At 39.0% G+C, this 13,306-nt stretch overlaps 1 protein-coding gene across 3 annotated transcripts in view; it reads right to left on the bottom strand.

Annotated features, from left to right (window-relative positions):
* The window catches only part of POLR3B (RNA polymerase III subunit B), a 148,912-nt gene that overhangs the window by 130,082 nt on the left and 5,524 nt on the right, over positions 1 to 13,306 (bottom strand). For all 3 annotated transcript variants that reach the window (XM_003778108.5, XM_003778109.3, XM_054527579.2), the window contains exons 2-7: positions 11,863 to 11,895; positions 9,213 to 9,269; positions 9,063 to 9,127; positions 6,414 to 6,489; positions 6,079 to 6,179; positions 121 to 212 (exon numbers count right to left, since the gene is read on the bottom strand). In XM_003778108.5, coding sequence (XP_003778156.1) covers positions 121 to 212; positions 6,079 to 6,179; positions 6,414 to 6,489; positions 9,063 to 9,127; positions 9,213 to 9,269; positions 11,863 to 11,895 — 424 coding nt within the window. The remainder of the gene's footprint in view (positions 1 to 120; positions 213 to 6,078; positions 6,180 to 6,413; positions 6,490 to 9,062; positions 9,128 to 9,212; positions 9,270 to 11,862; positions 11,896 to 13,306) is intronic.

Here is a 13,306-nt window from a genome sequence, read left to right as displayed (position 1 = left end):
TGTGAACAAGTTTATTATAAAGTAGAAAAACTGGTACTGTTTTTGAGACAAAATGTTAAAACAGCAGCAGCAGAATAAAAGATTAAGGAAAGTGGGACAAATCCAAGACTTCACACATACCTGGATCTAAGGGACATTCGTTCAGTTTGGCAAATTCTGCTGGCGTTTTTCCCGTAAGAACACAGTTTGAACTACGTAGCATTATGGGCATTCTGTATAAAATAAAACAAAAGAAAATATCACATGTAGGCTGTCAATGATAAAAGCTGCAAAAAATACAAAACATGCAGTGCACACCACCTCACTAAGGGTCTGTCTATGCACCATGTTAGAAAAGGCAGAGAAATAGCAATTACATGGAAACCAAGCAAAATGAAGTATTTTCTCAGGCACACTGCTTGTCTAGTACAGATGATAAAAACTCAGGCTGGGTGCAGCAGCTCATGCCTGTAATCCCAGCACTTTGGGAGGTCAAGGTGGATGGATCATATGAGGCCAGGAGTTTGAGAGCCGCCTGGCCAACATGGTGGAACTCCATCTCTACTAAAAATACAAAAAATTAACTGGGTGTGGTGGTGTGTGCCTGTAGTCCCAGCTACTCAGGAGGCTGAGACAGGAGAATCGCTTGAACTTGGAGGTGGAAGTTGCCGTGAGCCAGGATCACACCACTGTACTCCAGAGTGAGGCTCTGTCTCAAAAAACAAAACAAAAAAACAAAAAATCTCAAATGTTTGGTTTAAACTTTGCATACAGGCTTTAGTGAGAGTCAGAAATGACGGCAATACTTCCTTCATGGAAGACAAAGTGATTCTCATCAGTTACTTGGCAATAGCACAATGCATCCAAGTGTAAGGAACAAGAGGCTAAGAAAATTAACCAGGCAGTCTGGAAAAAGAACTGAGCAAAACGTACTAGAAATGGAAATTTTAAGCACTAACTTAAAAATGTGGAAATAGGTTGGATAATAATAGATTTGATACTGCTGAAGATATAATTACTGGGCTGGAAAAGACATCTGAAGAAATTACTGAGAATGAATTTCAGAAAGACGTAGAGATGGAAGACATGAAAGAGAGTTTAAGAGTCAGGGAAGGATAGAGAGAGAGCGACTAATCAACATCTAATCAGACTTCTAGATGGTGAAAATACACAGAATAGGTGAGAAGTCCTATTCAAAGAGATAAGAGCTATAAATTTTTAAAGATATATGAAAGCCATAAATCCTCACGGTAACATCTGCACAAGATAAATAAAAAGAAAGCTACACCTAAGCAGATCACAGTCAAGATACTAAACACCAAAATTAGAGATAAGGTTTAAAACCCAGCCAGAAAAAAAGGGAGGCTACCAAAAAGGGAAGGATGACTGGATGCACAATAACTTCACAACAACCAATGACACAGAGCAGTGTGCTCGAAGTGTGTGTCAAGCACACAAGCAATGTGCTTGAAGAGAAAATAACTGCCAACCTCGATTTGTGTATTCTGCTACGTATTCACTCAGAATGAGGTCAACATAAAGATATTTTCAGACAAAAACTGAGAGAAGTTACTAATGTACTAATAGGCCCTCACTAAATAAACTTCTAAAAAAAATTCATCTTCAGGAAGATGGAAAATAAACACTAACCAAAAGTCTGACGTGTAAAAATGTATGGTGAGCAAAGAAAATGGAAACTAATGTGTGTGGATATAAACAAATGCGAACTTCATAAGACAATAACAATTTCTAATTTATAGGTTAAAAAAACATGCCAAGGAAGCCGGGTGCAGTGGCTCATGCCTGTAATCCCAGCACTATGGGAGGCCAAGGCAAGTGGATCACAAGGTCAAGGGATCGAGACCATCCTGGTCAACGTGGTGAAACACCATCTCTACTAAAAATACAAAAAATATTGGCTGGGCGTGGTGGCATGCACCTATAGTCCCAGCTACTCAGGAGGCTGGAGCAGGAGAATCACTTGTACCTGGGAGGCGGAGGTTGCAGTGAGCCAACATCGCACCACTGCACTCCAGCCTGGGCAACAGAGCGAGACTCCATCTCAAAAAAAAAAAAAACATGCCACGAATGGTGGCTCGTGCCTGCAATTCCCAATGCTTTGGGAGGCCAAGGCGGGTGGACGACTTGAGCCCAGGAGTTCGAGACCAGCCTGGGCAACATGGCGAAACCCCGTCTCTACAAAAAATACAAAAATTAGCCAGGTGTGGTGGTGCACTTATAGTCCCAGTTACCAGGGAGGCTGGAGGTGGGAGGATCACTTGAGCCCAGGAGATTGAGGCTAGAGTGAGCCATGAGTGTACTCCGGCCTGGGTGACAGAGTGAGACCCTGTCTCAAAAAGACCCAAACAAAACAAGATAGAACAAAAATTTGGTACAACAAAAGCATGTAAGTCAAAGTGATTGATTTGATCCAAGTTAAAGCTTTCTAAGGTCTTTGTTCTTGCCAGGAGGAGAATAAAGGTATTTTTTATTTTCAAACATTGTTATGTATGCATTTCAAAATTTCTAAGGTAAACATAAACAATCAGAAATACTGTATATGACTTTTAAATCAGTTGGGGAAGGGTGAGAAAAAAAAATCTTCCATTATCCAAAAACAAAAATGGAAAAAAACCTGAAACATGAAAAGCTAGACAGCTTTAAAATATAGAATAAGTTGACAGACATACACTCAAATATATATGCATATATATGTATATATATGAAACAAATATAAACTACATTCTCAAGACAAATTTTTAAAAAATCTAACCATATGCAGTTTACTTCAACTAAACTCAAAACATAAGGACATTTAAGAGATTTTTTTTTTTTTTGAGATGGAGTCTCGCTCTGTTGCCCAGGCTGGAGTGCAGTGGCACAATCTCGGCTCACTGAAACCTCCGCCTTCCAGGTTCAAGCAATTCTCATGCCTCAATCTCTTAAGTAGCTGGGATTACAGATGTGCACCACCACACCCAGTTAATTTTTGTATTTTTAGTAGAGATGGGGTTTCTCTACTCTACTTGGCCAGGCTGGTCTCGAACTCCCAACCTCAGGTGATCCACCCGCCTCAGCCTCCCAAAGTGCTGGGATTACAAGTGTGAGCCACTGTGCCCAGCTCATATAAAAGATTAAACAGACAATAATTTTTTAAATGATATGCCAGAAATATAACCAAAAGAAAGCAAATGTGGCTATGCTAAGAGCAGACAAAATAAGATTCAAGGCAAAGAATATTATAAGAGATAAAGAAGATAAACGTATAATCATCAAAGGTTCAGTTTACTAGGAAGATTTAACAATTCTAAACTTCTATGCACCTGATATCATAGCTTCAAAAAAGCAAAAATACACAAAACCATAAGGAAAATGGACAAATCCACCATCATAGTGGGAGAGATTTTAACATACCTATTGTAGTAATTGATAGAACAAACAAATCAAAAAGCAATGCTGATACAAAACATCTAAACAACACAATTAACAAGTCTGATCTGAAGGAAAAACATAGACAGTGGCACAAAACAACTGGAGAATACCCCTTGTTTCCAAATAAACATGAAACATTTATAGAAACAGGTCTCTACAAAGTTCCAAAAATTGACATAAAGCACCAATTGGGAAATCGTAAGTCTTCTAAATAACTCAGGTTAAAAAGGAAATCGTAATGGGAAGATAGAAATAAGAATATTCTCACTTTACATCAAGGGAAATGAACATACTGACTAAAGTTATGTAATATGACATGAAGATATAAGAATATTTCAGTTACTACAGTAACCAAAAAGATAATTAAAAACAAGAAGGAAAATTTGGAAGAGGAAGGGAGAAGTAAAGTGGTGACACAGGTAAGCTAAGCCACATCCCATATATCAGGAGGGAAAAAATAATGTCTACAGTTAATGTATTAAGAAATAGAGGTCAAAGCATCGCATTTAAAGTTACGGATATTGGCCACGCACGGTGGTTCATGCCTGTAATCTCTGCACTTTGGGAGGCCGAGGCGAGTGGATCACATGAGGTCAGGAGTTCGGGACCAGCCTGGCCAACGTGGTGAAGCCCCATCCCTACTAAAAATAAAAAAAAAAATTGTCCAGGAGTGGGGCGGGCACCTGTAATCCCAGCTACTCAGGAGGTTGAGGTGGGTGAATCACTTGAACCTGGGGAGCAGAGGTTGCAGTGAGCTGAGATCATGCCACTGTACTCCAGCCTGGGCAACAGAGTGAAACTCCATCTCAAAAAACAAAACAAAACAAAATACACACACACAAAATAAAGTTATGGATGTAATAACCCCCAGAAAAAATAACAGAAATAGTTATGAAGTTGGGAATGGGACGAAAGGTGAGGAAGGGGAGGGAGGGAGGGAGGTTACTGTTTTGAATCAAATGTTGTTATGTACTGTTTGATTTCTAACCAAGTACAAATATAATTTGGATTAAACTAAAATCTTTTTACTCCAAAAAATAAATGAGATTATATATGTAATTTAGGTAATGCATAGCACATATAAGCATTCTAATGACTAGAGGTCATTTTTATGAATGCGGAGCTAACAAACACCATTGCCTATCATAGTATGGCACATAGCAGGTATTCAACAAATGCTAGTTACATGCCCCCTCTTTAAACCAGGATTTAAACCCTCAATCTTACGAATTTATGTTTTCCTCCAGTCTCTCTTGCCTTTCCTTCACAATAGTCAATCTAGTTCATAATTTAGCTATGGTCCAAAATTTAACTGGACACAAGTATGGTCCATATACAAGAAAGAAAGAAGTTCTCATCTTAACACTGATAGGCCGGGCGCGGTGGCTCACGCCTGTAATCCCAGCACTCTGAGAGGCCAAGATGGGCAGATCACCTGAGGTCAGGAGTTCAAGACTAGCCTGACCAACATGGCAAAACCCTGTCTCTACTAAAAAATACAAAAATTAGCTGAGTGTGGTGGCACACGCCTATAATCCCAGCTACTCAGGAGGCTGAGGCTGGAGAACTACTTGAACCCGGGAGGCAGAGGTTGCAGTGAGTCAACATCATGCACTCCAGCCTGGGTAACAGAGTAAGACTCTGTCTCAAAAAAAAAAAACTGCATTCCAGCCTGGGTAACAGAGTAAGACTCTGTCTCAAAACAAAAAAACAAAAAAACAAAAAAAAAACACAGATAAACAGTCCTGCTAAAACCAAGATGAATATTTTAATATCTTACTTATTTTTCTAAGTGAAGACTGAGGAGAGAAACAATACAAATTACCCCTTCCTTTGAGGGAAGTATAGGAGAAGGATTTGTTAAACCTGCATGTTCCCATAAAATTCTGGACTTCTAGACCCCTTACCAAATGGTGCCATAATTACATATGCCTGTCTTCCCTGACAGCTGTGAATGAAGGTAGCCAATAGGAACTGTATTTTGTATATCTTTTACTCACCTAAGCACTCAGCATCATACATAAGAAGTGATAGGCAGTTGGTATATATTTATTGAACAAATGGATGTTTGTTCAAAAGTGCTCTTAGCACTTTTGAGGGGGGAAAAACACTTGAACAGAAATTATGTGGACTAAGTTTAAAGTCTAGTACCATTATTGACCTCATAATATTGTGGGTTTTGTCCATTTCTAAAGGAGAGTCAATATATTTCCCTAATCAGGAAGGGCAGATTGCAAAAACACAAGTGGATGCTATCATTTCCAAACTTGTACCCGGCAAATAAGTAACTTCTCCCTTAAATACTTGTAGATGAGAAAAAGTTAAATTCCAGGAAAACTCAATCTCAGAATATACCTGGAATCCACCTAGAAGACCTGTCCAGGAGAGTTCACTGAAATGCTATTGTACCTAGTGTTTCCCTAGCAGCTCAGAGTTATAGCAGGAAAGGGAAACATTTTCCTCAACTTCTTAGAAAAGGTTTTACAATTAATAAATAGTAACAACCACGACTATATGCTGGACATTATTCTAAGTGCTTTACACATGCTGACTCACTGGACCTATGAAATAGGCAGCATTTCCTGCATTCTTCAGATGAGGAAATGGGGTCACATCATGGGGCTAGAATCCAGGCAGTGTGGCTCTAATACGGATTTCATTTCTCACCTGCCGATAGGTAAGGCATTGCGGATGATCCTCTGGCTGCCTCGGGTATATTCAATATCCACTGTAATAGGGGCAGAGTATGTCATGTCTCTCAAACGGCACTGAAAGAGAATCAGGAATCTGACAGTTACTGCTCCTTCTCTCTGCAACAGGGTCCTGACCACTTCAAAGTGCTCCTTCTGTAGTAGAATTATGGCCCACATTGAACTTTAATCCCTTTTTCTCCAAAGAATGTCCCCCCCACCCCGTTTTTAAATGATCTTTTAAGAGTATATATTAAGGGCAGACTCTGAGTTAAAGCAAACAAGTCCAATTAAAGTACGGTTCATAATTACCTCGTGAGGGGACACTGGTCTAGTTACATTGAAGCTTTCTTCAACATCAGGAAGCCCAACATAGATATTAAGATATCTGAAAAGCAAATTAGTGTGGTACGAATTATACTTCTTCAAAGATCATAAAAGCAAACAAGCTATTTTCCTTCCAAATACAAAGATTATGTTTTGATAAATGCTTATCTTGCTAAGGATGACAAATTAAATATTAAAATTGGAGATCTTCTTGAAGTGATAGTAAATATAGCTTTACAAAGGAGGGAAATATTATCAAAGTATCTTTTAAAAAATATTACAAATCTCTTTAAAAAATACTGGAAATACAGCTCCCTAAAAACGATACTTAATGAAAGAGCAAAGTGCAAAGAGTACTGATGATATGCTATCATTTGCAAAAGAAAGAAGAGGCCATAAAGGCAAAAACAAAACAAAACAAAACAAAAAAACAAAACAAAACGCTCATTTGTGCAAAAGAAGGATAAAAAGGATAAAGCGGAAACTAATGAGATTGGTTACCTATGGAGAGTGGCTGGGAACAGGGTGGAAAAAACTGGAAGTGGAACAACTATTTTCTGAATATACTTTTTTGTGCAAGTCTAACTCTTAAACCATAATAATGTCTCACATACTGAAAAAATAAAGAAAGGAACTAACGTAAGTAACCCTGGGAGACAATATTTTGATTGGACATTGAGAGGCTAAAGATAAAAACGACAGTGCACAAATCCTACACTCTAGTAAATTTTATCTCTCAGAGGTATGAGTTAACAATTCTGAAACTTTATGTATAGTCTAGGATTGAAAAAAATTTTAAAAAAATTTTGCAGATAATGGGAGCCAGATTTCTCATTATTGGGATAAAAGTTAAATAAGGAAAGGGAAAAGGTTAGAATGAGTCCTGCAGTGTTGAACTGAAATTGGAGGTATCAGTCTGCATGGTTTTTAATATATGTAAAAATGGATAGGATAAAGAAATACAGATGTGTCTGCACGTGTGTGTTTGTATACATACACATATTTCTCAGCTCTACCTGCTGAAATCTTAGTGTCCATATCTTGGAATCTAAATACTATTTTCCAATAAAAGGGAGACTCTAGGGCTCCTTGGATTCCCAATCTGGGACGGGGGCATACCAGATGAACCATATCTTACAGTGCGAGAAAGCAAAGGAGTGCTCAAAAAATAATGGTGGCATCTTGAAAGGACACCAGAGTAAATCTGAAGGGTCTCCCTATGGTCAAAGCTGAAACAGTCTGAACAACAGAAAAATGACAGTACTGGATACATATATATGATAGTACTCATAGAATAAAATAAAACATCCATGAGTCCAAATTGATATAAATTAATATAGAGAGAGATATGTGAGGGGAAAAGGAAACTATTCTGTATAGAATTCCAGTATCAATGCAGAAGGAATGATAGAAATAAAGGTTCACCATTAGATAAGCCCACAATAATAACTGTTATAGGTAAGAATCATCAATGTATGCTAAAATTGTTGGTGAAATTATGATGAGAAACGGTATTTGCATAGTCTCAAAGAATCTCCCTATAAGATATTTATTAATTACAAAAGGAAAAATAGTAACCTTTCAGTGCAGAAATCTGGAAGATCCTACCCTAATCAAGTGAACAAAGTTAAAATCATTAGTAATAAAATATATTGGCATCTGTAACCCCAATATGAATCAGTGAGAACAGCATAAAACATTGCTTCTGTGGCATTCTTGCCAAAAATGTATAACCCAATCAGACATCATACAAACTCAAATTAAAGGAACTTCTACAAATACTGACTAGATTGTTCAAAAGTGTCAATGTCAGGAAAGACCAAGAAAGATTGAGGGACTGTCAAAAATTGAGGAGAATAAGGATACAAGACAACTAAACATAACACGGAGCTCTGGATTGATTCCTACACCAGAAAAAGGACATTTGTGAGAAAACATCAAATAAGGTCTATAGATAGTAGACAACATCGTATCTGTGCTAACTTCCTGGTTTTGATCATCGTGCTATGGTTATGTAAGATGTTAATATCAGTGAAGGCTTGGTGAAGAATATTGAAGAACTCTTTGTACTATTTTTGCAATTTTTCTTTTAAGCTTAACATTATTTCAAAATAAAAATTTAAATATTTAAAACCTAATAGTTTCAAAAATTTCCCAACCATAACTCGTTATAATTTGCCAGTTAAAAATTTAATTTGAGCACTTTACAGTTAATAAAAGACAATGATTTATTTTTTCATTTTTTATTTTTTTGAGTCAGAGTCTCACTCTGTTGCAAAAGGTGGAGTGCAGTGGTGCAATCTCAGCTCACTGAAATCTCCCCATCCCAGATTCAAGCGATTCTCCTGCCTCAGCCTCCCGAGTATCTGGAATTACAGATGTGCACCACCACGCCTGGCTAATTTTGTATTTTTAGTAGAGACAGGGTTTCACCATGTTGGCCAGGCTAATCTCGAACTCCTGACCCCAGGTGATTTGCCCACCTTGGCCTCCCAAAGTGCTTGGTATTACAGGCATGAGCCACCGCGCCTGGCCAAGACAATGATTTTAAAAGAGTTTTGATAGCAACTTCACTCACTTTAAAAAATGTTAGACGTAACCCACATAGCAAATTAAGAATAGTTGGTTCCTTACTTTAAGTACCACATAGGGTCAGCGTCACTTGTAACCTTTTCATTGGCTTTCATTATCTTCTTTATCTGCAGTGGAAAATGCAACATTAGCAAAGACTCTGGCTTCCAATTAATCCTTAGTTTATGTCTATTTCTAACATCTGATGCTTACCTCTACATTAATGAAATAGTTAAATGAATCTATATGCTGTTTCACAAGGCCTTTCACCTAAACAGATAGAAAAAGTAAACAGGTTAGCAACAAAATAATAAATCATATAATGGAATCTAATAATGGGTGAATATCAAATTTTTATCAAAACCAAAGTGAGAAAAAAATCCATGAATTTTATTTAATAAATAAATCTTTTCATTAATGCGTTCTCATTCCATTTCTGCATCGTCTTACTAGTATATCCTCGAGAGTTTTCCTCCTTGAGAAGCAATCTGACTCTTGGAAATCAAAATATGAGTATATGAATATATGGTCATGTGCCACATAACAACATTTCATTCAACTACAGACCACATATCTGACAGCAGTCCCATAAGATTATAATGGAGCTGAAAAATTCCTATCACCTACTGACTTATGACTTGATTTGATTTCATAGAGTGTATTTCTGAAAAGAGCGACCCCTCCTCAAGAAGAGCCTTCGGCAGGTCCTTCAGGAAGTATTCTAGAAGAAGGCATTGTTATCATAGAAGATGATAGCTCCATGTGTGTTACTGCCCATGAAGACCCTCCAGTGGGACAAGGCATGGAGGTGGAAGACAGTGATATTGATGATTCTGGCCCGGGCTAATGTATGTATTTGTATCTTAGTTTTTAGCAAAAAAAAAATTTTTTTTTTTTTTTTTGAGACAGTCTCGCTCTATTGCTCAGGATGGAGTACAGTGGTGCGATCTTGGCTCACTGCAACGTCCGCCTCCCTGCATCAAGCAGTTCAGGTGCCTCAGCCTTCTGAGTAGCTGGGATTACAGGTGCCCACCACCATGCCCAGCTCATTTTTGTATTTTTTGTAGAAACGGGGTTACACCACATTGGCCAGGCTAGTCGGTCTCAAACTCCCAACCTCAAATGATCCGCCTGTCTCGGCCTCCCAAAGTGCTAGGATTACAAGCGTGAGCCACTGTGCCCAGCACCCAGCACCTTCTTCTCCATTTATGTGCAGCTCCTTTTAAAAAATCACAAAAAGGCCAGGCAAGGTGTCACATTCCTACAGTCACAGCTACTCGGGAGGCAGAGGCAGGAGAATCACTCAAACTCAGGAGTTCAAATCCAGCCTGGGCAATGCAGCAAGACCTGGTCTCTTAGGGGGAAAAAGAAATTTCTTGACCTTACAACCATTTTATTTGATTCTTGGTTACTCCCCGACTTAGAAACTCCTCAATAGCTTCCTGTGGCTTTTAGAAGAAAAGCCAAATCCTTAACATGGCTTTCAAATCTGATCAGGAAACTGGCCCTGACAACTTTCCCAGCCTCATTTCCCAGCATTCTCCCCTCTGCCCATAACACCCAACTGAACTCTAGAGTAGAGTTCAAAATGAGTAGAGACAAAACCCTACTCATTTTTCTTTTTTTGAGACGGAATCTCACACTGTTGACCAGGCTGGAGTGCAGTGGCACGATTTCGGCTCACTGCAACCTCTGCCTCCCAGGTTCAAGCTATTCTCCTTCCTTAACCTCCCAAGTAGGTGGGATTACAGGGGCCAGCCACCACGCCCAGCTAATTTTTTGTATTTTTAGTAGAGACGAGGTTTCACTATGTTGGCCAGGGTGGTCTCAAACTCCTGACTTCGTGATCCGCCCACCTCAGCCTCCCAAAGTGCTGGGATTACAGACATGAGCCACCACGCCGGGTCTCATTTTTCAAGTCTCCATTCTTTCACTTAGCACAATGCTTTCAAGATTCGTCCATGTTGCAGCAGGTAATAGTACTTGATTTCTTTTTATTGCCAAATAATACTCTGTTGTACAGATATATCCCATTTTGTGTATCCATCCAGCAGCTGATGTCCATTTGGGTTGTTTCCACTCTTGGCTATTATGAATAATACTGCTATGAGCATTTGTGTACAGGTTTCTGCATGGACACAGGTTTTCATTTCTCTTGGGCAGATATCTAGGAGTGGAATTGCTGGAGGATGTGGTAACTTTTTGTTTAACCATTTGAGAAACTGCCAGCCTGTTTTCCAAAGTGGCTATAACACTTTACGTTCCCACCAGTGGAGCATGATAGTCCCCACTCCTCCACACCCTTATTAACATTTGATTTTGATTATAGCTATCCTAGCAGGTGCCAAGTGGTCTCTCACTGTGGTACTCACTACTTCTTAGCATAAGCTCTTGGAAACTGAACTGAAGCCTGACACCACATCATATCATATTCAGCAGCTCCTCTTGACTGGTCGCTATTTCCTGCAGACCCTGTGGAGGCTCCTCTTGAACACCTTGATTGAGCCATGCTCTCTGCACCCAGCTTTCAGCTTAAACCTTCTTCTCTTAAGATGTGGTTTATGTCTCACTTCATTTGGGTGGCCCTCTCTGACCATTGCTCTTTTGCTGATAGCACTTTGGTTTTTAATCATGTGCCATGCTACTATGCATGTACTACTAGTTTTCTCTAAAATTAGACTACCACTCTCCAAACCAGCACCTTTCAGGCAGGGATTTTACGTTATAATTCCTTGTATTTCCAAACACAGCTATACCAAATCAAAAAATGTTGATGACAAAAATTTAATCTTTAAAAAATGGCTTATTTCTTGACTTTCTCATCTGAAAAATAACCAATTATTATTAAATGTGAAACAATTACCTTTAAAAATGCTGGAAGCAGCCTCCATTTTTCCTGTGAGCCAAAACAAGAAGAATATCAGAACTCTGTACCAGCAACAGTACTTTCTTAAGTTATTTTAATGTTCCAAAATAAGCAAAGGAAAGTAAATCAAAACAAAAAGAATAATTTTTAAACATTTTTATGGAAATCACATGTGTGCATATGCATATAAATATGTATACACATATATACATACACTACAGGTTTCCTAAACAGAATATAACTTAATCTCTTCTTGATGACTCAAGATTTTAAGCACTTTTCAATCCTTTATTTTATTCTCATGACACTTCCTAAGTGAAGTTTGCCAGTTTGAGAAAAGGAAAATAAGGCTCAGAGAGTCTGGTGGGAGAGCTGGGTCTCAAGACCCAAAGGGAGTTCTTTCTCCCTCCCATTCTCTCTCAACTACTGTCTGGTCAGAGCTCATCTCAGGGCTACAGAAGGATGGCACGTATGGTGATTGCTTCCTACATTGCCTGAGCAACTAGAGGAACAGAGTTACAATTGATGGAGACGAGAACATTGTAGGAATAGCAGGTTTAGGTGTGGAGGAGCTACTAGAAATTTGGTTTGGGTGTGTTAAGCTTGAGATCTCCATTAGACATTCAGGTGGAAGTGTCAAGGAGGCAACAAATGAGTCTTGAATTCGGGAATGGAGTGGCCTGGAGATATAAACTAGGGAGAGATTAACAAGTGGATGGCAATTAAAGGCATGTGATGGATGAGATCACCTATGGCATGTGATGGATGAGATCACCTATGGAATGTAGATGGAGAAGAGTTCCACAAAGTGAGACCAGTCAAGAACAATCCAACAATTAGAGAGGAGGAGCAGGAGGCAGCTCCAGCAAAGGAGACCGAGGAGTGGCCAGGGAAGGTGGCAGACCCCTGGGTATAGTCAAAAACTAGAGAGGCAGGCAAAGCTAATCTATGACGACGGAAATCAAAAGGTGGTTGGGGGGATAGACTGAAAAGGGTCATAAAGGAACTTTCTGGGGTGAAGCAATGTCCACATAGAGCACATAACTATAAAACCAATGTAACTGAATATCTAGTATCCATACATTTTATTATATAAATTACACCTAAATTTAAAAATAGAAGAATGACAATGATACAGGTTAAATTGTGTCCCTCTCAAAATTCATATGCTGACGTCCTAACCCCCAGTATCTCAGAATGTGACTGTTTTTGAAGGTGGGGTCTTGACAAAGGTGATTAAGTAAAATGAGTCATTAGGGTGAGCCCTAATCCAATACAACTGGTGTCCTTATAAAAAAGAGAAATTGGACATAGAGATGCACACAGGGACAATGCCATGTGAAGATGAAGGTAGAGGTCTCAGTGAAGCTTCTGCAAGCCAAGGGACGCCAAAGATTGCCAGCAAACACTTGTAGTAGGGGAGGACACAGAGCAGATCCTC

Source organism: Pongo abelii, chromosome 10 (genome assembly GCF_028885655.2).
Source record: "Pongo abelii isolate AG06213 chromosome 10, NHGRI_mPonAbe1-v2.0_pri, whole genome shotgun sequence".
Taxonomy (NCBI): Eukaryota; Metazoa; Chordata; class Mammalia; order Primates; family Hominidae; genus Pongo; species Pongo abelii.
Note: the sequence above shows the minus strand (reverse complement) of the source record. Positions and strands in the feature narration are given on the sequence as shown.